The 25,156-nt window shown below is 36.3% G+C and overlaps 2 protein-coding genes across 11 annotated transcripts in view; one reads left to right on the top strand and one right to left on the bottom strand.

The window, feature by feature from the left end:
• Klhl5 (kelch like family member 5) overlaps positions 1-8,335 on the bottom strand; it is a 64,511-nt gene extending 56,176 nt beyond the window's left edge. For 2 of the 9 annotated variants that reach the window (XM_015482032.2, XM_048784341.1), the window contains exon 1: positions 7,310-8,335. In XM_015482032.2, the coding sequence (XP_015337518.1) occupies positions 7,310-7,371 (62 nt within the window). In that variant the 5' untranslated portion in view covers positions 7,372-8,335. Of the gene's footprint in view, positions 1-980; positions 1,025-5,405; positions 5,619-7,309 lie in introns of those variants that run through there. The other 7 variants (XM_048784342.1, XM_015482036.2, XM_015482033.2 and 4 more) reach the window with 7 other exon arrangements.
• A 12,467-nt stretch (positions 8,336-20,802) lies between these two features.
• The window catches only part of Tmem156 (transmembrane protein 156), a 35,913-nt gene continuing 31,559 nt past the window's right edge, over positions 20,803-25,156 (top strand). The window contains exon 1 of one of the 2 annotated variants that reach the window (XR_007341060.1): positions 20,803-20,990. Coding sequence is in view for 1 of the 2 variants with exons in the window: in XM_015482031.2 (XP_015337517.1) it covers positions 20,903-20,990 (88 nt within the window). In the remaining variant the exon portion in view is untranslated. The remainder of the gene's footprint in view (positions 20,991-25,156) is intronic. The other variant, XM_015482031.2, reaches the window with a different exon arrangement.

The following is a 25,156-nucleotide window of genomic DNA, read 5'->3' as shown; positions in this document are numbered from 1 at the left end:
CTCAACATTGCATATAAATAAATAAAATAAAGGTCCATTAAAAACTAAAATAAATAAATTAAAAAAAACATAATACTGGGGTTCACTCATATATGTATATAATATCATTTGGTCCATTTCAATCCCTAATATTTCTACTTTCCTTTTCCTCCTCCCTTCCCCTATTTCCTTTCCTCTACTCTACTGGTCCTCCTTCTAGTTATTTATTTATTGTTTCATGGGTTTTTTTTTTTTTTTGGTATCGGGAATTGAACTCAGGGGTACTTGACCACTGAGCCACATCCCAACCCTATTTTTAATTTTATTTAGAGACAGGGTCTTACTGAGTTGCTTATCACTTTGCTGTTGCTGAGGCTGGTTTTGAACTCACAATCTTCCTGTTTCAGCCACCCAAGCAGCTGCTGGGTTTACAGGTGTGTGACACTGCGCCCGGCTTATTTATTGTTGTTTAACTGGTGTATTATAAACATACTGTATATTTTTAAATTATAAAATAAATTAAAAACCAAATATTTCAAAAGTTATTAGTGAGTTAGGCATGATGGTACACAGCTGAAATCCCAGCTACTGGGGAGGCTGAAGAAGGAGGACTGCAAGTTCAGTGGTAGAGCCCCCAGGTTCAATTCCCAGTGTGTGTGTTGAGGGGCAGGGAGTAGAGAGAAGAAAAAGAAAGCATTTACCTCCGGTGACAAAAATCTTCATAATATTTTTTCAACTTGAGTAAAATCATGTTATTCCAAGAATTTCTTTTTTATATTTCATTCTTAAGATATAAAATTCTATCACTTCAAAAACCAATGGCTAAATAGCAGTTGTCTTTTCAAACTGACACACACTTTCTTAAAACTGATTATAAAACTATATTCTGTACCTTTTTGTTTTAATAACTTTGCTTTACTTCAAGTGAAATTTGAGATACAAATGCTCACATATAAGTGTCAATTATGAACACATTTTCAAAATGTAATTAAGGGACTCACCTAAAATTTTTGCTTCATATCTGCTCAAATGTTAGTTTGTGAATCTGAAACATGACACACTATTCAGTAATACAGTAGAAACAATGAAACGTCTTTGAGACAGAGGGCAGATAAGCACACTTCAACTGTGTGACTTTTAAAGCTATGGCTTTGGAATCTATATTACAATGCCTTGGGAATGTAATAAATGTTATGTATTTATTCTTTTACCTGTTTAAGGTAGGGGAGAAAAAAACGTCAGGCTGGGGATGTAGCTCAGTGGTGGAGTGCTTGCCTAGCATGCATGAAGCTCTGGGTTCCACCCCCAGCACAGAAGTGTGGTGGGGAGAAGCTATCAAGTCACTGAATAATTTAAACCATAGCTATCTAGTAGCTAATTTATATAGGTAATAATCATTATTCAAATCTCTCTTCACATGGTTTTTATTTTGGTTTGGGCTTTATGCATGCTACGCAAGCACTCTATCACTAAGCTACATGCCAGTGCTAAAAGTAATCAATTTTAATAAATCTATTTCTATAGTTTTAAGTGTAAATAATATAAATAAAAATATAAAAGGAAACATTCAGAACTAATTTTACTATACTAATTTAGGACTCACTCCCTAAATTTTTTTCTCAACTATATCCCACTTAACACTTAAAAATGTATGATGGCAGAAATTATTTACCCAGATAGAAAAGATTTGAGATTTGCTTTTTTAAACCTTGACTTTAATTCTAGAAATACACTAGATAATCTGTACTCTTTTTCAAACTCATAAAAGTGTTATGAAATTTTAAAAATCCTATATTTATATAAATCCAACAAAGAGCCATTCTCTACACAGAAAACAAAGATGAAATCTGTCAGGGCAGGGACTACTATATATCCCTAAAACTTTGTGTAGTCCATGATATTTACATATTACTGAATTTAAATAAGACGAAATAAATGAGTAAATTAATGGCAGAGACCTTGACTTGAAATATCTTAAAATTAAGCAAAAGAAGGTCTTGAGGGCTGGGGATGTGGCTCAAGTGGTAGCACGCTTGCCTGGCATGCGTGCGGCCTGGGTTCGATCCTCAGCACCATATACAAACAAAGATGTTGTGTCTGCCGAAAGCTAAAAAATAAATATTAAAATATTCTCTTTCTATCTCTTAAAAAAAAAAAAGAAGGTCTTGAATAAAATGCTAACTGAATTGTCAAGGACAAGTACTCTTTCCTTGGGTGAGGAAGAGGCTCCTGAAGGGAGGATGTAGAGGTATACTTAAGAAGATGAATTTGGCATTGGTGAATATGATTTTCAGTAGGGAAAACAGTTGGAAAATTTTACAATGTAAGAGGTACTGTTTAAACTTGCCTAGAAGCAATAAGATCTGAAAGGGAAATGAATGTAAAAAATATTAGAGACAGACCTTATGGTATGCCTGTGGCAAATGACAGGAAGAATGATGAAGATGATGGTATCTGTTCAAACTTGAGTGTGTGGAAGAATAGTAACAATAACATAAATAAATTAATAAGGATAGAATTTCAGGGATATTGCATGCTGTTCTGGACAAACTTAGTTTTAATGATATATCTAACACTAGAAATAGGGGCCTAGAGCAGAATCAAGCTCATATTTTAAAAAATAAATCCATTTAAGAAATCAGAAAAGTATGGGCAAACAAATGCTGGGCTGTTAACATTGATTATTTTTGCACTGTTTTCAAAGTTTCATAGTTACCATAAACACATGGCACCTAGCACCATCTTTTTTTTTTCTTTAGTACTGGGGATTGAACCCAGGGATTCCCACATACTAGGCAAGTGCATTATCCCTGGCCATTTATATTTAAGACAGGGTGGTCTCAATAAGTCTCAAACTTATAGCCCTAAGTTTATGATCATAAGCCTCAAACTTATGATCCTCCTGATTCAGTCTTCCAAGTAGCTGGGATTACAGGTGTGTACCCCCAAGCTCAGTTCCATTTTTTTTTTTTTTTTGGTAATTAGGAAAACTTAGAATATACTTTGAAATCCAAAATTCAGATTTTTAATGCAGGGCTGGGGATGTGGCTCAATGGTAGAACGCTTGTCTAGTGCATGCAAGGCCTGTAGTTCAAATTCCCAGCACCGTGTGTGTGTGGGGGGAAGATTTCTAGCCCAATATTAAGTTGACTTGTTAAAAATAATTATGTACTATTTTTGTTTAATCAGCAAATTAAAATTATAAACACATCAAATTTAAATTCAGCTGTAATAAACTAAGCTTTGTAAGCTTCATAGTAAACTGAAGTTTTAGCAGTCAAGAACTCTAATATATAGTGAAAATGACATATGGTTTCATGGTAAAAGCCATCTAATAAAGAGATTTAATTTATTTGTATAGCCTAAGTAAAAGCACTGTAATATACACCTGTACGATCAAGGTGAAAAATGCAAGTGAAGTAAATTTTATCCTTTAAATTATGTTCCCTTACCATATGATCACAGCATTCAAACTACTTGTTCAGATAGCTCAATTATTTTACTAAAATTACTTATTTGGTATCTTCTCTATAAGGTTAATGTTGTGGTAAGAACTGATAAATACAATCAATAAGAGTGTAAGTTATAGGTTATAGATTAGTAAAAAATATATATTATAAGATTTTGATAAGTAAGATAAGACAATTATAAAGCAAGAACTGTCAGACAGGCCTAAGACTCCATTTTGCTGCCTTCTGTTAAAAAAGAAAAAGAAAAAGAAAAAAAAAACTGTTACAAGAACTGTTTCTGAGAAACTGAAATGAAAGCTGTTTTCTTATAAAAATTGTTTTTCTGTACTTTGAACCCCACAAATTGTACCCTACTCAGGATGTAGCAGTGGTCATGATGAGCTACATCCTGGGTTTGAGTGCACTTGTAGGTCTGCATGACTTTGAAATAGATTCTCATCCCTTCAGACCCCTGCCCAAGTTCAGAATGCGACTGTCTAGCACCTGCTTGAACCTGGGACTGTGGTCAACTAACTGCAATTTTAGCTTCTGTTTATCATTTGCTTGCTGACTAGAAAATTCCAGTCCTGCCTAGCGCCCACAGGTCCCACTTATTTAATGTTTTAATTTCTGTGATTGGCTAGCTTACATTACGATAAGCAAGTCACTCGTTTCAAAGGATCCCTATTTGGGACCAACAAACAAGAATGTTGAACACCACTGTCTTTTTCTGATGTCCTTTGTTGGTAGAAGGAATTCTGCACAGAGTCACTACAAGAAAAGGGTTGATTGTTAGATAATATGTTTTGCACCTGCAATAATGTAATAATAATAATGTTTTATATTTGTATTAAGGATTATGGATCATCAGGAACATGTTCATGTAGCTTCATTTAATGTAGTCCTATGTTGATTAACGAGATTTAAATATAATTGTTTGCATTTTTAAATTAATTTTTTTGTGGGATGTACCAGGTATTGAACTCAGAGGCACTTGACCACTGAGCCACATGCCCAGCCTTATTTTGTATTTTATTTAGAGACAGGGTCTCACTGAGTTGCTTAGTGCCTTGCTTTTGCTGAAGCTGCCTTTGAACTCGCAATCCTCCCGTCTCAGCCTCCAGAGCTGCTGGAATTACAGGCGTGCACCACCACGCCTGGCTTACATTTCTTATATCAGAAAATACTGTTCAGTTCATCATAGTTGAAATTAATGCCCAAATGGTATTTATTCACCAAATACAAGTGCCTCACATATTTCCCCCCCACTTGTCTCCATACTGATTTTTATCACTATTTCCTATAGAGCACAGTGCTAAACCATAGTATCAGAAGTATCTTTTTTCATTCCTCAAATATGTACACTAGTATTTGGTAGTAAAACAAGAAACATTTTTAAAAATTGGCTAAATTAATGAGCCTTTCCCCCTTAGCTCATCTATAAAACATTGTTGGAATTGATACTTTAATAACTATGATTATAAAAAATGATTTCTTTTGAAAATAGCCCTATAGGGCTGGCCAGGCAGGGTGTGGTACTTACAAAACCCTGGGTTCAATCTTTTTCTTTCTTTTTTTAATATATATATTTTTTATTGAAGTTAGAGACACTACCTTTACTTATTTTTAGGTGGTGCTGAGGATTGAACCCAGTGCCTCGCACCTGGTAGGTGAGCACTCTACCACTGAGACACAACCCCAGCCTCCTGGGTTCAATCTTAAGCAAAAATAAAAAGCCCTTTGGTTTGGTTACTGGTAAAGAAAGAAAAGTTTCTTGCCACCACTCCTTAGATTTTATGAATATAAATATATATTTGCTGTTGCACAAGGATGGACACTGATAATATCAAAAGGCAGTGGGAAAACAATGCCAAATTTTTGCCTGATCCATTATCTTTGGCATATGCTAAGATACCTAGCTGTCTTATATGACATAAAAAGAAATAGTCTGGATAACCATAATTTTATCTTACTGACCTGAATCAAATCCAGAAGTATTTCTGTCTTCCACGTAGCTTTATGGTGATGTAGGTGGAAAAGGTAATCAATTGGTACTCTCTAGGCACAAATATACCAATCAAAGTGGCCTGGAGTCTTTGAATACATAATAATCAAATTATAGATCAACTTGTTTCTGCTGCTGGACCAATCAGATTTTATAAACAATATATTTATTATAACAGCATAAGCCTGGTAAGGAAAGGGCAGTAAAGAGCAATATAAGAAATACAGAGGAGAAAATGTGAAAACTATTTCTCACACAGCTTATAATTAGAAATGGTTTATCATTACAGATGTTAATTAAACCAGCTAACCCTTAAAGAAACTCCCTGGCTTGCCCTAAACTAAACCTAAAAAATAATGATTTTTAAAAGCCACCAATAAACTGCTCTCATAATTTAACTCCAGCAAAAAGGAAAATGGGACATGCTAGTGAGTACAATAGAGATCAGTGGAAATCAGTGCAGGCTAGAATTTCCTAGTGTTAGGTTAAATCCATCGTTCTTAAGACGCCCTTCAGGATAGTTCTTTCAACCTCTGTTGGGGAAAGGAGATGATAAAGTAAGGGACAAACTGGTTCAGACCCTTTCAAAAGACCATGCAGAACCTGTCCAGCAATTCTAAAATCCTATAGAGCATAGAATTGAGTATTACTTCTTTTAGCTTATCAGAGAAATATCTTGCCCAAAGAAAGGCAATATTAAAAAAAAAAGTAGAAATAAAACAACCAGCCTTAAGTCTAAATCCTGTCTTATCCACTCTCCACAGCATAGTCAAAGTGCCTTACTAAACCTCAGTTCTTGATTACATTATTCTACCCAAAACTTTTACTCTTTTGTTTCTGATCTTCTACAAGATAATAAAAGCCAAGAATTTTGGCATAGAATTCCAGGATTTTAATGATCTAATAGTCCTTGCCTAACTTTCAAGCCTTACTCTCCTCTCACTCTACTTCACACTTTATCTGTGATAAAAAGTTAAAACACACTACATCAAAATACGCAAAATAAACACTGTTGACTACTTCCCAAACAAAAGGGGTTATGGAAAATACAAATATAAGCAGAGTTGACAAAATTCTTCTGCATTTAACCTTCATTTAACCCTCTTAGTTCTGTTACTCTAGCGATCCACAGAATTAGATACATTAAATACATTACTTGGCAACATTGCTAATAGTAAAAATGATCTCCCTGATTAGTAAATTTGCATGGGAACTCAGTAACTATAAATACCTCATGAGGAAAACTATAGCTTTGACTTCCCTGTGATGGTTGTTTTAATCAGCATCCTTTCAAGGATCATAGAAGCTAAGTTTATAGAGTTGTATGATATTGAGACATGAGTTTTTTTTAATCCCAGGCAGCTCCTATACCTACCTAAGATGAGCTTCTTCTGAGATGCTACCCAGATGGTTTGTGAGCCACCTGCATGAACTGTTGAGAAGATCCCTCCCACCAATTAGGAACACTGAGACTGCTCTGCTGGCAACTGGATAGGCTTCTGAGTAAACAAACCTATAATTTTCTAACTTTGAACATTTGGTTGTACCTAAGAGACCCCTTCATCTGCATAGCAGTAAGAACATTGCATAGTATAAGAACATCTTAAAATGATATTTAAGAACCACTACAGTCTGAACCTACCCACTTTCCCTTTGCTCCTTTAGCTAACATACATCTTTGACAAATCCCACTTGATCACATACACATTTTTTAAAAAATACTTAATTATTTTAGTTGTAGTTGGACACAATACCTTCTTTTAAATTTATTTATTTTTATGTGGTTCTAAGGATGGAACCCAGGGCGTCACACACGCTAGGCGAATACTCTACCACTGAGCCACAACCCCAGCCCCTTATACACAGTTTTACTCACCTTCCTCTGTTGTTATTTTTCTGGGCATCCCCTCTTCCAGGTATCATATACCACCTCCCCATAGTTCATCCCTTCAGCCATCTGCTGAGGTGAAGCTATGGATACTTTTCAGACTGGGAAGAAAGGAGATATCGAATAGGTAAAGAACGCAAGGGAACTTTGCTACAGAAGCTAAGTACACACAGCTAATAGAATAAGAATGGAAATTTACTGAGAATAAAAACAGATTAAGTTGGTGAAGAGAGATGGTAATAGTATGTTAAAATGCAAAAATATCCAGTTAAGAGTGTCTTGGAGATCAGTTTGGATGACAGAAAAGAGCAAAGTAGCATATTAAGTGCTCCCTTCTTTCTACATTATTAGCTATGAGGAGAAGCAAGGGAGTCCTATATCAATCAAAGCAGGTGACTTGCGAAGTTTTCACAATTTATCACCTGTACCTTGGGAGAGAAAGAGAGGAATTAAAAGATTACAGTGGAGATGATATTTGCAAGTGTTTAGGGAGGGAATATAATTGCTATATGGCAGCTTCAGTTCTCCCTTCTTACCCTATCATTATCAGTCTGTCCCACTAGAATTTGCAAGCTAATGTTAATTGTGTAGAACTTTTGACAGTATCTCAAATTTCTTTAATCTCAGATTGCTTTGATTGCAAGCTATTAGAACTGCCTTCTTTACTATAAAGTTGCCAAATACCTAATTTGTTATACATAAGGGCCAACTCCATTATTTATAAACACTCATAGTGGTTAACTTAAGGGCTAACCAAGATGGGGCACTTACAAAAATTTTAGATTTGCTGGGATTGCCAAAGGCTCTAATTTCAAGTGAGTAAACTCTTAGTTAAAGCACCCATGTAACAACAAAACACAGAAAAATTAGTGAATGGAGAAATAAAACAAAGACACATATGTGAAGAAAGACGTACTGTCAAGAAAGTGTATAGAACTGGAGAATGAGAAAATAGCTCTAGCTCCTAAATTTCTGTTACTGACGTCAGTTGCCTTGAAAACAGAAAGCTATATTCCTTTTCTAATGCAACAATCTTTTTTGCTTAAGCTAGTTTAAGTAGTTTTTTATGTAACTTGTCAGGAAATCATCTTTAGACGAAAACAGGGCAGGGGGACAAAGTATAATACACACACACACACACACACACACAGATTCTATCAGATTTTAACATGCTGAAAAATTCTATTAATGTTGTTTTAAAGAGAAAGAGAGAGAGAACTCAAATTAGAGCTATTTTCTATTAGAGTTGTGAACTCCCTAATTCATCTTTTTATCCTCACAGGACCTAACAAAGATTCCGGTTGTTCCTGGTCCCTTGAAACCCGGGAAAGGGGAATTCCTGGGGGTGGAAGTTTAGAAAGAGGTCCCTCTGCAGGGCTGGAAGGCGGATCAGAGAGCCGGCCTGTGCTGTGTCAGAGCATTGAGAGAACTCACCAAGAGTTGTCTCTTCTCCAGCCCCTGTAACTCTTCTCCTTGCAATGATCTTATAATTATTGTGCTCTAGGTAGTAGATTTGTGCCACTGCAATTATGATCGCAACACTATGACCACATCATTGGTTTCTAGGGGTGGGATACGAAGAATCTGAAGATGTGGTTTACTTATTCAGTTCTCTAGCAAACGAATATTGAACTCCTACGTGCTAGGTGCTGGGAACAATAATAATTTATATTTCTATATGTCAAACACCTAACTAAAGTGCTTTATCTATATATTACCTCATCATTAGGTTTGAACAAAATAGCTATGGTCCTTGTCCCTGGGGAGCTCAGAGTGGATAAAGAAAGAAAGGGCTTCCTTTATTATTCTCAGAGTGATGTGTTTAAAAAAAAAAAAGTGCCTACCTGCTTTTGGTTCTCAAAGTAATTTATATTTTCATCTTTTGCATATTTGGTGTTTGCTACTCTGACCCGTCTGTATGCTGTCTGTGATGGCCGAATATTTCTCAAGAGATCTGTAGTATGTCTCCATAATAAAAACCCAATGCAAAGCAAGTGGTCCAGAAGACTGATAATTGAATAACATAACCAAATTGTGGTAGCAGCCTGGGGTGCCTGGGAGATCTATGTAGGGATGTTTTGTGCATGCCCTCTTGGGAAAGTGGTTAGAAAAAGCAACATAATGTAAAATCATAAAGCATTGACGTGAACTGCTAGTTCAATGGGAAAGTAGATGGGGCAATTTAATATTGTTACAATCAAGAAGGAGATACATCACAAATTGTTTCTATCTAGGCAGGCTCCAACCACAAAGCATAGGATACATTTTTATTATTATTTTTTTAATCAGAGCCAACCCTATACAATGACACCTACACTCAAGACAAAAATTACTTCAGCAGCATTATCTTTAACCTCAAAAGATAGTGTGTATAAACCCATAGCCTGAATTTCTGGAATTTGGTAGAACCTTTCAGCTCTTATTTGCCTTTTCAGTGTTAATATTTGTGCACATTAAAATATTTTGCACATTAAAAGCAAATGACATTCTTTTTATAGTTTTTCTTTTCTTCCTGCTCGCAGTTAGTTGTTCAGTTTTGGAATTTGAATTCAATATTTTTCTTTTGTGCTTATAATAAGAAAAGTCAGAAAAACATTGCAATCAAATCAGCTTATAATTGTAGTAAAAAATAAATCTTAAATTAAGATATAGGAATTCCCATACATCCTTTTTCTAGTCCCCCACTCTCCATGTTAAACATATTGTTTGTTCCATCCTGAATCCTATCCCATTTGATTTGTTAATCTGGATTTTCAGCTTATTTGTCCCATCACTCCAGTAAAAGCAATCAAAACATCCCTTGTGATCTGGCTTCCTGCTGCTAGCCTAGGTTCCCGCCACTTGCACTTTCTCTTGCAGCTCTGCCAGGCTGAACTACTTCCTCTTCTGTCTTTTCTCCAACCGCTGCCTGTGAAGCCTCTGCAAGTCCCTCTGTCTGGCAGACTCTCTCTTAACTATTGGCACAACTGGCTCTCTCTTTCTTCATGCCACCTTTCCTGATTCCCTCCGGCATCTCTTCACTTCTCAGCTCTTAGCAACACCTACATATCTGTTTAATTCTCTACTCCCACTGGAATGTAAGCTCCATGACAGCAGAACTTTGTTTAGTTCACTCTTAACATCTCCAGTGTCTGTTACTGTCTCTGATGTATAGTAGATACTGAACAAATATTTTTTGAATGGATGATGATGCCATGCAGGAGACGTAGCTTATATTCCTTTTTGTTATGGACAAAGGTTTTCATGTGATTTATGAGTCATATGATTTAGACATGATGATAAAGTTAAAACATAGCCCAGTTTTACTCTTAAAATTAGAATCTGAAAAGGCTGTTTTTATCGCTCATTCTGGCAATGCTGAGAAATAGCATTTGAAGAAGCAGTTACAGCTAAGAACTTATGCTGAGATCTTACAATGTGGCCCATAAATAGATTCACAGAATCAAAGCGTAATGATAGATCAATAAATGTTGTCAAGCCTTAATATTTGCCCCTGAGAGAAAGCAAGATAACAGTGAACAGAAGTGGAATAGTTGAACCTGAAATTTTATTACTGATAACTTGACAGATGGTGTGTTAGCGCACAAATAATTTTAATTGACAATGGCCATGACCACAAGGTTAACAATTATTGGAACTCAGAAAACAACACTCCAAAATGAAGACCTCAAAAGCAGCCCCAGAAGCAGTTTCTCTCTGCCCTTTGCCCTCCTGTCTCTCACCCTTCAGTCTTCTCCAAGGCTAGCCTTAGAAACTAGAATTTCCCTTCCCTGAGGTCATTGAAACCAGAACTCCTTTTCCCCAAAGCTAGCCATTAAAAAATCATTAATAATATACCTTTCTATGTGAGATGAACATAAGGACATTCTCTGACCTAGCTTGTTTGATTATATGACATGAGACTCTCATTTTACAGGGGTCCTGCCCCACCTCTGGGAGGAAGAATTTACTGCAATTGAGGGCCAAGAGGAATCTAAACAGGCCTTACTGAGTTTCTCCATTTGGTCTGTTTCTGTGAGTTCAGACAGTTGTTGTCCAGCCATATTTCTATGGGACTGCCCCTGCTCCATCAAACCTAACCATAAAATCAGAGTTTCCCTTATACCTTTGGTCCTCAATCTGAAGACTCCCATGTCAAGGAAAAACCATGGTCAAATAAATTTGTTATTTTTTTTTTCTTGTTAACCTGTTATGGGGGTGCCAACCATGACCCTTGAGCTAGCCAGGAAAGGGATCAACCCCTTTCCACCTTTATATAATTAATGTTTGAATCTGTGTAAAGTCCAGTACTGATCCTAATGTGTAGATGCCCTTAATAAATAAATGGTTGACTTCTCATTTTCTGTTCTGAGTGCTGAGTGTGTAGATGGAAAGGATTGAAAGATTAAACTGCAATTATAAACTGTATATATGTTCAAAATCTGGATCCCAGGAAGACATCTCTTTTAGAAGATTAGGATTTATTCTAGCAGTATTTCTACTGTTCATGTTTCTTTTTAATTTTTTTTTTTGTTGTTGTTGTAGATGGAAACAATACCTTTATTTATTTATTTTTTTATGTGGTGCTGAGGATCAAACCCAGTACCTCACCCATGCTAGGCAAGCGCTCTACCACTGAGCCACAACTCCAGCCCCAATCTACTGTTCATGTTTTGATGAGAATAGCCTCATGACAAAATGGTCACATTAAGACAAAGAACTAGTGCTGGGGATGCAGTTCATTGATGGAGCACTTCCCTACCACTCTGTTTGATTAAAGCACCTCAGGGGGGATTAAAAAAAAGTATAGCTATGTAAAGTATGACCAGAGCACACCCCAGGAAGGAGAATCTCTAGGTCAAGAGACACCGTGGCCAAGTAAACCCAACCAAAATATTTCCCCTTGAATTTCATCTCAAATTCTCACTTCGGTTTCCCAGGGGTCATTGTCAACTGACTGCACCCCCTCACTCCTGAGGAAAAAAAAAAAGTCCTTGGCTCTTTACCATGTCCAACCAACCTAGAATTTTCAGAATGATCTTTACCAGAATCTAAGAGAGAATAAAAATGAAATAATCAAGGAAATATAAACAACAATAACTTCATTCATTTGTTTAGCTACTCTTTCAGTTCCTATTCTCCTAAGAAGAAATTTTCATCTCCAAAGAGCAGTTATAAATTTGTAAGCAATCTGCCTGGTTCCCTTCCTTCCAAGCTCTTTCTTTCTGCACATGATAAAGTCATTTTTCTGCCTTTCATGTGAGAGCCATCTAGCTTGTTCCCCACCACAGGTGGAGCTAGAAATCCCTTTTTCTTGCTTTTCATTCTGACTCTGGTCAGAGGGCTGTGGCACTCAAATTGCAGGACTGAGGTGACTGGCACAGCATACAAGCTCCTGCTTCTGGTGAGACTCACTCTTTACACAAGAGGGAAGATCACTGCAAGCCCACTGTCAGGCCACTTCTTGGAGTCCCCAGAGCATTTACACAAGAACTGCCCCTTACAGTGCTGGGGACATGGGAAGGAATATGCATTCTCCTACACATATATTTCCACTCAGCTACCCACAAGTAGATATCCTATAATCAGACCACACTTTCTAATTGAAAATAAAAATATGAAATACAAGTCTAATTCTGTTCATCCCCAGATTTTCTTAACATGCTATAGTGATTCTCTATAGCCTTCAAGGCAAACTAAGCATGATTTAAGTTTCTCATAACTTACCCCCTGACTACCTCTCCAGCTCTGTGCTCTTTCTGAATTGTTTGTAGAGTCTGGAACATAATGTTTCTCCTGCAATTATGCCTTTAATTCTGTTTCTTCCATCTGGAATACCTTCCATTCCAATATCTGCTGGTCCTCAAGACTCAACTCCAAAGTCACCTCCTCTAGAACTATCTATGCCATGTGCATTCTTCCTCTGTGCTCCTAGTCTCCTGGGTGCCTGACTATTGTAGCAACTACTCCTTAGGCTGTGGATGTTGGCTTATCTATCTGATTAGCTGAGAGTGCCTGCTACAGACACTCATAAATACCTTCTGAATGAATGCATGCATGAATGAAAACACCTCTTACACACAATGCCTTGAGAAATAGCAACTTATTAGAGTATGACCATCTTTTTTCCTCCAGGCTATAACACATACAGACAGAAACAGTCCTCTCATTTATAGTATTACACTACTAGTTTCATGAAACTTTAGAAGGTTTTAAATTTAGGATTCCATAAACTTACAAGGGCAAGCAAATGAACACAAAGTACTTGTGTTTATTCCTATGCATTAAAAAAATTATCCCAACATCTCAATACCCTTGCTACATTTTTAAAAAATAACAGTTGCAAGACAGTTGTATGTTGACTTCCCATGAGTTAAAAAATGTTCCAGGATATATTTTAGTATTTGATAAATTACTTCCTGATCACTAAGACAGGAACCACTCACTCTGGTTTCTAGTTTCATTTTCTCAGAGATCAAGTTCAAAGCCACTATACAAGTTTAAGCATTTGGGTTTGTTGCTGTACTTACAGAATACTCATCTGGCAACATTTATCAAATAATATGAAGAGGCCTTCAGCATAGAAGACACTGTGCTACTTGCTATGGGTAGAGAACAAAGTGATAAATAAGACAGATATATAAACGGAAAAGTTCTTATCAACTTTTAGGCTTCCTCTTTTGCCTCCATGTTCTCCATCTTTTAAAAAACACACATCCTCTGAGTTCACACTTGCCTTCTATATTCAGTGACTATACTTAGCACAGAATTCTTGGGGAGAGATGCTGGCTGTGTAACAAGCAGCTGACCTGAGAAAAACAGCAGGTGATTAGAAGGTGACACGCACTGTACACATCTGAATTCATTCGGAGTCAATAGTCCAAGTGATACAAAGAAGGAAGAAAACAAACATTTTGTTCTCCTCAGCCCCATCCCCAAGAAAATCAAGAAATGGAATTATTTAGATTCAGAAGGTTCTCTTATTGCAGTTTTTTTTAAAATCTGAGACTGCATCTACTAGACCTGATAATTTCAGACTTTGAGCAATTGATTTTTCTTCATTGAAGAGTCAAAGATTGTTATATTATTCTAACAGCATAAAGAATGCTTTGATTATTCTATTCTCTTTATGCATGTGATTTTAAAATAGTGTATTTTAGCTGGGTGAGGTGGCACATGCCTATAATCCCAGGGACTTGGGAGGTTGAGACAGGAGGATAGTAAGTTTGAGGCCAGCCTCAGCAACTTAGTAAGATCCCATCTCAAAATAAAAAAATAAAAAAGGGGGACAGGGGACTGGAGATGTGGCTCAGTGGTTAAGTGCTCTTGAATTCAATCCCCAGTATCCCCCCTCCCCCCAAAAAAGTGCAAGTGGTATTTTAATGTCAAGTTGGTTGCCAGAAGCTTTATTGACAAAGGTTGAAGTATGATAGTGGTTCTAGAAATCCATTCCAGGGCCCATTTCCCTTCCTGTCTCCCTTGGAGTCTTCCAACATAGACATGTCTGGCTCAAGTCCTTTAAGGAGAGTGGCTCCAACAGGTTCGTTCCTGCAAGGGCTGCTATCTCAGTGCAGCCAGGTGTGAGAGTGGAAAAGGCTGCCTTCTAGCCACAGGTGATCAGGGTAGCAACAGCGTTGGCAAAGCAGCCACAAGTGGGCTGTGTGTGGGAAGGGGGCCACCTCTGAGGAGGTCTGACCATTCTCATCACAGAGATGGCAGATCAGATCAAACTAGACTTTCCCCTCTGGAGAAGAAATACGCCAAGTGAACCACAGCCCATGGTCTGCACAAGGCCAAGCACCTTGCCTGGCTTTCTGAGAGGCCTGGTTGCTGCAGGGTGCCCTCCTGGGTGTCTCATGCCCTGGGCTTCTTTGCAACAACTAGGTATTGGGGAACTAGGTATCTCAGTTGTCTCCTACTGGTCTGCTCTGATTTCTCTTCTATGAAGTTTAAGTTTCTGTGCCTGGGGAAAGGGGCAGACTCAGAAATATCACTATAATTCCTTTCTCAATTATCTCTGTTCCTAAAACATCAAACAGGATATGTTGGGAGGGAGGGAAGGGTGGGGGGAGGGAGAGGGGAGGATGAATTAAGTTTATTGAGTTATAATTTACATATAGTAAAATTCACCCCTTCTTGTGCACGGTTCTAGAATTTTGACTAACATTGTTAGTTACATAATCACCAGCAAAAAAAGAGATACAGAACAATTCCACAATCTTAAAAATTCCCTTGTGCCCTTGTCAGCCCCTCCCTCCACCTCCAGCCTCTGGCAACCACTGATCTATTTTCTGTTCCTGTGTTTCCGCCTTCTCCCCAGTGTCATAAATGGGATCATACACAACCTGCATCAACATCCTTTTTAAACAAACAGGTGCCCTGCCCCACTCTCTGCTAGCACATCTCACCCACATACTTTGCCTGTTTTATCCCCCCTAGAATACTTAATATTACCCGGAAACAAATTATTTCCATTATTTATTTGATTATGGTTTCTCATTCAAATGTTCATTTCTACTTAAATGTGAGGGGAGGATTTTGCCTGTTTGCCACCAGATTTCCAGGGATCAGGAAGCTGCCAGACATTTTATGTGTTTGGTAAGTATTTGTTGAATGAACCACAAAATGAATGAGGAGATAGGAACTTCCCAGGACCCTCTCCACGCTCAGGCAGATCTCATTAAAAAGAGATTATTTTTTCCTACAAAATGTGTTAATCTCAGTATTGCTGTGTAGCCAAAGTAGATGGTTATCTGCAAGTAATACAATTAGAAGTAATTAGGCTGATCCAGATTATGAATTGTCTTTTGAATTCACTTTCTGGATGATTAGATTACTCAAAATAGAACTAACCTGAAGTGAGTAAAATGGAAATAATGATGGTAACTGTTTGATAGGGTTGTGGTGGAGACTTAATGACTTCATATAAGTGAATTGATTACTGTGGTGGTTTTCAGTTGGGAGCAATATTGTCCCCCCAGGGACTTCTGGTAATGTCTGGAGATGCTTTTTTTTGTTGTCAAAACTGGGATCAGGAGGACTACTACTGGCATCTACTGCTGAACGTCCTAGAGTGTACAGGACAGTTCTCCATGACAGAGAAATACCTGGTCTAAAACGTCAATAGTGCACCATTGAGAACCCTTGGGTTAGTATGGAGTGGGCACATAGTAAGAGATACATTTGTGTTTTCTATTGTTATTTAGTAACAATGACCTTTCCTACAAAAATTCTCAAAAACCTCCAGAGGGAAGGATGACACAGAATGGAGTTGAGATCATTAAGTCTGGTCAGACCCTCGGGGTTTGAAATCTAGCTTTACTCTTCATTAACTGTGTGATTTGAGCATGTTATTTGACTTCTCTATACCTCCTGTTCTTTGTCTTTAAAATTGGTTTAGTGATAGTAACTCCCTTAGAGAGTTGCTAGGGGCTCGAATAAAAATAATCCATTCAAAACATTTGATTTTGTGCAGTAGCACATAGTTCAATAAATGTCATGATTATTGCTGTTATTTTTGATCCCCCAAAAATCTTTCCCCAGAATATGATGAAGGAATTGAGGGTAGTTTCATCTAGGAAAAAGAAATAGAAAATTCCTCATATAAAATATATATGAGTGTATTTCTATAACAATAGGTAACTATATAAAAGTTACATTTAAACCAAATGTTTTAAGGCTGTTATTTTTTATCTTTTAAAAGTATTTTGTTATTACTTTCCCTGGTAGAATAACTCCCTGAAATAAAATTTCTTTCATTTTAAAAATTTGTATCTAGCACAAAAAGTAGAATTATTTAAGGCTTCTGGTACAGACGAATTAAAGGATTTTGAGAAACTAGGTCTCAGACATGAAATACAAGACAGGAAAGTTAAACACTAATGCAATAACAACCACCTCTTGTGTTTTAAGTTTATTAATCTCTTATTCCTTTATTGAAATAAGATGCAGAAGCCCACAGTGGATGAGTAATTGCAATTTGTGGCCACTGACTAATTCTAGAGTCTCATTTTATAATCTAATATTTGTGAAGGTTCTTTGGAAATTGTTAAGCATAGTTATGAAAATGTGGGTATTATTATCAACTCTAACAAGTTGTTACAGGGTTAGATGTTTCCCTTGTTAGGGAGATGGTCATGCCCCAACAGTTCTTGTTGGTATGTAGTCAGGCAGCCAAAATTAGGCTACAGGTAAAGTTTGTATTTAAGAAGAAACAACTATCTGATAAACTATAAATTATTTTTCATATTATAAATACAATGAGGGAGAACTGTGTTTCTCAGAAAAAAAACTTTTTAAGTACAGAATGCAAGATATTTTACAATCTGTCACAGGGGATAAAAAGAATATCACATACAAAAAAACGAAAAGGCAAATGACAACCTGTGAAAATGTTTGCAACGTATATGACAAAGGGCACATGTTCCAATAGAGAAATGGGCCTGTAAGTCAATAAGAAAGACACAAATGCTCCAATAAAAGACATGAATAGGCAATTAACAAAGAGAAGAAATTAAAATTGCTAGCCAATATGAGAAATCTTTAAAGAAAGGCAAATCAAAACAACACTTTAGTCTTTTCAAATTATCAAAGGCTCGAAGAATAAGATGGCTAATGAAGTTTGGTGACCCATGGGCACTCTCATGTGTGGTTGGTAGAGTGGATGTGGGCATAACTTTGCTTGAGACTATTGGTTCTATGAATTTAAAACTTCAGATATCTTCATACTCTTCGTCTCAGTAATTCTACTCTATAATCAGACTCATAAAGTTTTATAGATATGAATCTTCCCACCATGGTATTGCATATAAAATTTTTAAAATGACATAGAATATGGTTAAGTGAATTATGATCCATCCATGGGCCATTAAAAAATTGAATGTAGGCCTTACTAATAACTACTGCAGCATTTTCAAGTTTGGGTGACCGAGAGGTGATGGCACAGGTAACAGAAGCTATAATAGTGTGGAGCACAGATGCAAGGGAGACATCACAAGAGAACGGCCAGGCAGCAAGGACACCCTTCCCTACTCTCACCTTGGCTTCCCACAATTCCCAAGGTCAATATGCAGATTAAATTCTAATGATGACCCAGACTCATAAACTTAGAGGTTTAGCATTTGCTATAACTCTGACCTTCATAGTGTAGAAGTTAAAGCCACAAATAACATCGTTTTTTTTGTTGTTTTGTTTTTTTAAATTGTTTGCCAGGCATGGTGGCACAGTTTTGTAATCCAGTGCCTTGGGAGTCTGAGAGGATTGGATTGAAAGTTCAAAGCCAGCCTCAGAAACTTAGCTAGAGGCTGTAAACAACTTAGCAAGACCCTGCTTCAAAAATAAAAAAAATTAAAAAAATTTTTTAAAAGGCCGAGGATGTGGCTTAGTGGTTAAGCACTCTTAGGTTCAATACCCAGTACCAAAAAAAAAAAGTTGCTTATGCATCACTCAATGCTGTCTATTCTGGGTTTGTTGCCAACTTTTCTGTTACTTCTGTTCTCTTAAAAATAACTTTTTAAAAGTTAAATAGAATCAAAGGTCAGCACACCTATGTTTGTTTATTTCTGAGGCATTTTCATTTTAAGATGAATTGCCTACAAAAAAACCTTAGCTTGATTCTTTAGTTTTAGAGATTGCTGGTGTTTCAGAAGAAAATATTTAATTACCTATTTTGTGATCCAGCAATTTCAGTTATAAAACATTTCAGTGGATGAATTATCCACAGGAAAAAAAAAAACAATATGTTTTGATCCTTTGTTTTTTAAAAAATATTTTTTAGTTATAGATGGACCCAATACCTTTATTTTATTTATTTATTTATTTATTTTTATGAGTTGATGAGGATTGAACCCAGTGCCTCACATGTGCAAGGCAAGCACTCTACCACTGAGCTACAACCCCAGCCCTGATCCTTTGTTTTTAACCCTTGCTGTTGGATCTTGAAAAACACAAACTGCATAGTGAATATTTGGAACTTGTAATTGACCATCATTCAGCTAATAATTTAATAACTATAGACAGAATGTTAAAGGTATTAATAAAATTGGATTAGCAATATAAGAAAATAATTAAAGATTCCTGAAATACCTGAGGGCATACTTAATTTTCTCAAGATTTGCTAAGTCAAAGATAAAACACCAAGGCCAGCAAGTGGATTATAGTGTGTCTGTGGGATCTGAATCCACCATATTCTCAGAGCAGTCAGGCTGTGGCCTGGGACATAGGGCCCCTAGACTACTCTCCTGTTATCCAAGCATCTAGACATCACCAGAGATACCAGGTATAGAACACATAAGCCCAGACAGGACAAAGGCCCCATGGAGATGCTAAGAGAAAAATATTTTTCAGGTGCCCAAGAATAACAACCAGCCTGAGGTCAGATTAGTAGGGAGCAGGGTCATGTATGCGAATGAGTGTGTGTGTGTGGGGGGGGAGGGGGCGCACATGTGCAGATTTGGAAAAACTACTACCACAAAGAAAGCTCACCAACCAATAAAGTTTGATATGGACACAAGAATTAATAAATGAACCAAAGCACTGTTCTAAAATTAACACGGAAAAAGAATAGGCATTAACATAACACAATTATTGCAATCAAATCAAATTAAAGTGGAAAAAAATAGAAGTGGTTTAGTTGCTTTGAAAAGAAATTGTTCAAGAAATTACTTACTTAATGGTGTTATATCAAGTACTTGCTTGATACATTTCATAAATTCAGTAAAATTATGATTAGAATGTTTGTATTCATAAATAAGAGTCAGAATGTTTGGGGGAATCTAAACAGGATCCAAATGAGGAGTAGATTGTTCATGGATCACTTAGTGAAACCTGGGAGATGGGAACAATGAAGGATCCCTCTGAGGACTGTTGCCTGACCTGTATCTTTATGCTTCATTTCTATTCTAAGATGAAGGATTTTATTTCACTGGTATTACTATAATGAAAGTTCTTATTTTTTAAATGGGCAGAAAATATGGAATCTGAAACAATAATCATGGTGTTATAAGGTCTAATATTAATGAGTTCCATTCTACTGCACATATACAACATAGTAAAGTAGAACCAAATATTTGCACACATCTTTAGTTTATCACTACATTTTGCACTATCTACTGTGTTCCAGACTACTGTTTCCTGACCAACAGAATCCAGCACGACACCTGACACTTGGGAGGGATCAATAATTGTTTCATATGTAAGTGAATGGATGATGTCCATACAGTCTGGGCATGACTGAAATTCAGTTTTATTTTTGGAAAATATATTGTAGGTTTTGTATTTACTCTCACACATTGTTAAACGTGGGAAGACAGGATCCAATTTACATGAGGACAAGATTCCTTTGCTTCTTTAGGTCATTTATTTGTCTTTCCTGTTTAGAAGATTATTTAAAATTGCTTATTAGAGAACCGTTGTCTAAATGGAAAGTGACTCTAAATGAAGAAGTCTCAGATCAAGGCCTCTTTTTTCTAAAGACTCACTCAGAAGGAAGTGAGTACGAGGTGAACTGTACTAACTCAAGGGACCACAGAGATGAAACTTGAAGGAGGAAGCAACACACCATCAATGTATCGCATGGAGCACGCTGGTGTCATGTGAATAGATATGACAAAAACAGCTCTCCTTAAATTGTTTGTGGCAATAGTGATCACGTTCATTTTAATTTTGCCAGAACACTTCAAGACACCAAAAGGTGAGTGTATAATTGTACTTTAGCTCTTCTTTCTTAATTTGAAAAATTGTCAGTTAATGGTCACAAAAAAAAAAGATCCTTTCTGACACATGCTTCATGGGCTGTGTCTGAAAAACTAGTAAAACAAAAGGAAATTGTAATTTTAGTTGACTGTTATATAACACAGTAAATTCTTAGTACTTAGCTCTTGTAGCATATATACAAATAAAAGGAAACACTTCATAAAAATGAAATGTAACATTTAAAATCTGTAGTCTAGATTTCAAACTTTGAGTTTATAATAATTTTCTCACATGATTTCACTCTTTGAAAGTTTCCTTCAAAACAGTTTTAAGCATGCTTTTAGATTCTGAACCTATTTAATAGAGAGAGCAACATTTATTATGCTAACATGCTTGAATTCCGTCCATTACAACAATTTTGTGCAAATAATTTACTGCTGCTTTTGGAAAAATAAGAGTATTTAGATATAATGAGATTGGTGCAAATTTAAATAGGAGTGTGTGTGTGTGTGTATATTTGTGACTAGAGAAAAATGGAATAAATTAATTCTGTAAAAACTTCAGAGAACTCTTACATGATCACTGAAACTTTAGAAAAATAGATGTAAATGTGAACCATGTTAGTAAAAGATTTAAAGACACAGTAATGTAAATGTTTAGAAGTAATTGTGCTCTCTAGCACTTAGTAGGAAAAAAGTGAAAAAAATTTACTGTACTCTATCATTAAATAGAAATCATATGAATTTATTTAAATAAGTGAAAAACTTATATTTGATGATTTGCAGCAATGAATATTTATTGTTGCATATGTGTGATGCTAAGTCATCTGATAAAAATGTTTTTGCTAATTATATTTGATGCCATATTGCAATGATTATTTAATGTTGCATATTAAATGATGCTAAGTAGCCGAATAAAAATATTTTTGCTAAATAAACACTATGACTGCAATTTTGCAAGCGATTGAATTCTTAAAATTTCTTTTTGTTTGCCGCCATGATGTTGTTCAAATTAAGCAATCAGGGCATATATTTTTAATGCTTGATTTCCCTGGGTGAAAATGTGTTACACAGAGAATAGTTAGAGCAAAGAAAATCTATTTTTAAGCTATTGTAGGCTGAGAGTAAACTCATTCAATAGTTATATAAGGTAGATACATATCACCTCCCAGCAATCAGGTTGGATTTAATGAAAACCAGGAAATTAGCTCAAAAAAGATATAATGCCCTATTTGCTAACTATTGGTTAGTGTTTTATGAGAACTAGTGACTCCAAGAGTCTGCTAATACTCCTCTGTTTTTAGATAGATGCACAGTTTTTTTAGTTCTTTCTGAGTGTGACACTTGGCCTTCTGGGACAGTGGCAACATAGAGACATCAAGTGCAGCTCAGAAATTCACAGGGAGGAGCCCCTGAAGGCCTTAGTAGTCCCTTGTTTTGTGGGTAGAAGAAAAGAGCTTTTATAAAATTCACCTTAGCCAAACTTCTCTGGCCTAACAGTAATGTGTCAGTAGTTCATCTTGACAATAATTAGCTATCTTTTATTGGGATGTTTCTCTTAATTTCCTCAGCTCCAATGCTGCTCTCCCAAACTGAAAATAATAGTTTCTTCAAATGCTTTGGGGTGATGGAATTATTTGAGAAATTTGTTTCAAAGGATCCCTATTTGGGACCAACAAACAAGAATGTTTGAACACCACTGTTTTTTTCTGATGCCCTTTGGTGGTAGAAGGAATTTTGCAGAGTCACTATAAAAAAAGAGTTGATTATTAGGTAATATGTTTTGCCCATGAAATAGTGTAATAATAATAATAATGCTTTATTTTTTTTAAGGTTATGGATCATCAGGAGCATGTTCATGTAGCCTCATTTAATGTAGTCCTATGTTGATTAAGGAGATTTAAATATAATTGTTTGCATTTTTAAATTTTTTTTGTGTGGGGGGGTGTACCAGGGATTGAACTCAGAGGCACTTGACCACTGAGACACATCCCCAGCCCTGTTTTGTATTTTATTTAGAGACAGGGTCTCACTGAGTTGCTTAGCACCTTGATTTTGCTGAGGCTAGCTTTGAACTTGTGATCCTCCTGTCTCAGCCTCCTGAGCCACTGGGATTACAGGCACATGCCACCGCCCGGCACTAAATTAATTTTAATCACAATATCAGTTGGCCTATAAAATGAATTGAATTGTCAACCAATGTCTTTCACAAATAAAGTATTTGGCAAAATTATTTCAATAAGAAGCTAAGAGTGTTCTAGAAGTAGGAAAATTAACCTTGACATTCTCCTGTCTAGTCCTACTTTGCCAGTTACTTGTTTCGCTTTTCCTCCTTCATGTAAAATGTTCTATTTGCTTTAATTTCTAAAATAAATAACATAAGATGATTTTTACTTATAAATTATTCACTGATACTCTGTCTTTAATATGTCAAATGAATTCAAAAGGAATCTTAATGAGGAGTAATGTATTCATGAAGTTTAATAGATTTGATTTCAAAATAATAAATCCTCTGCAGTCCTAAGTTAAAAATAGAGCACCATGTTTGATCATTTTTCATCAAGAATGTATCTGAGTCTTCGAATCATTAGTAGGAATATTCAATTATCATAATTATGCAGTTTATGCTATTTAAGAAGGGGAATTTCTTAAACATTGAGTCTTTTAATAAGTTTGCATTGGGTATGAACTGGCAAGGTAATCTCTTTTACAGCAGTATTTTTAACTTTTCCATTAATTTAAAAGGCAGCTAAGATACCACAGTTAATGTAATAGTTTAACACACTTAGATTTCATGGAGATAATGAAATACAGATGGGAATGGATATATTTTGCAATTATAGAAAACATGGAGCTCCCAAATAAAACTTCACCAATATGATTTTATTGGACTTAGTGCTTAAGAGACTTGGTTAACATCTATATAAACCCCAAGGCTCTTTCATTTATTTATTCTTTCACTTATCACAATACTGGCTACCTGTGTTAGGAACGTGGGGTTGCAAAAATGAAAGGTAAGTCTTCCTTCGAGAAGTTTCAGCCAGAGGGAAGACTGGCAGGCAATTAGAGACAGTCCTAAAATTAGAGTCAATACTGATTGGGCTGTAAAAACAGCATTATGGAAACATAAACGCAGCTTTCAGGCTTGTCTTGGGGAGGTTATTCATTTCTATTTCCTTTGGCCAAGGAAAATAACAACTGGCACAATTCCAATGATCACCTAATAGTCCTCCTTACCTGCTTACAGAAGCAAAGATTATTGTTGATTTTTAAGTAAAATATTCTAGTATCAATATCTCAAAAATTCCTAAAACCAGAAATGGTTGGGAATTATACAAATATACTCCCAGTGATTTGTGGTAATGCAGGACAGGAATAGCACAGATGAAAACACCTCAAATCTAATTTTATCTAGCTGTTTTGACTTCTTCACTTACTTTTAAGAGCCAAAACTCATAAACCGTGTTTACTAGCTTTCATATTCCCTTCCATCTCACACTTTCTGATGGAAATGATACATAATGAACAGTAAAACTGAAGAAAACCATGGATAAAGGAAGTTTACTTACAAATTATAGGATAAACCCTGAAGCATAGGGAATATATTCACATTATTTATGTGCATATTATAAAGACCAGTGTTTCAAGGGTTACTACAATTAATTTCCTTAGTGTGTTATTCTTGATCTCAAAATGGGCACTGTATTTTCATTGTATTTGGTTCATAAAAATTGTTATCCCCGCTAAGGTTTGAAGGTTTGAAATAACTACTTTGTGTGTGTGTGTGTGTGTGTGTGTGTGAGAGAGAGAGAGAGAGAGAGAGAGAGAGAGAGAGAGAGAGAAGGGGAGTCTCACTATGTAGCCTGGGCTGATCTTGAACTCTTGGACTCCAGTGATCTTCTTCATACCTCACTCAGCCTCTTGAATGCCGGAACCGTGGGTGTGTTCCCATGCCCTGCTCACAATTTAAAAAAATTTCCATGTACTATATACCACGCCAAACACTTGTAAATAGTAACTCACTTTAACTCATTAAATATTTGAACTCAGGGGTACCTTAGGATGTGTGAAGCTCTGGGTTCAATCCCCAGCATGCTTGCTCTCTCTCTCTCTCTCTCTCTCTCTCTCTCTCTCTCTCACACACACACACACACACACACACACA

Source organism: Marmota marmota, unplaced genomic scaffold (assembly GCF_001458135.2).
Source record: "Marmota marmota marmota unplaced genomic scaffold, marMar, whole genome shotgun sequence".
NCBI lineage: Eukaryota > Metazoa > Chordata > Mammalia > Rodentia > Sciuridae > Marmota > Marmota marmota.
The sequence above is the reverse complement of the archived record's forward strand: the minus strand, read 5'-3'. Positions and strand labels throughout refer to the sequence as shown.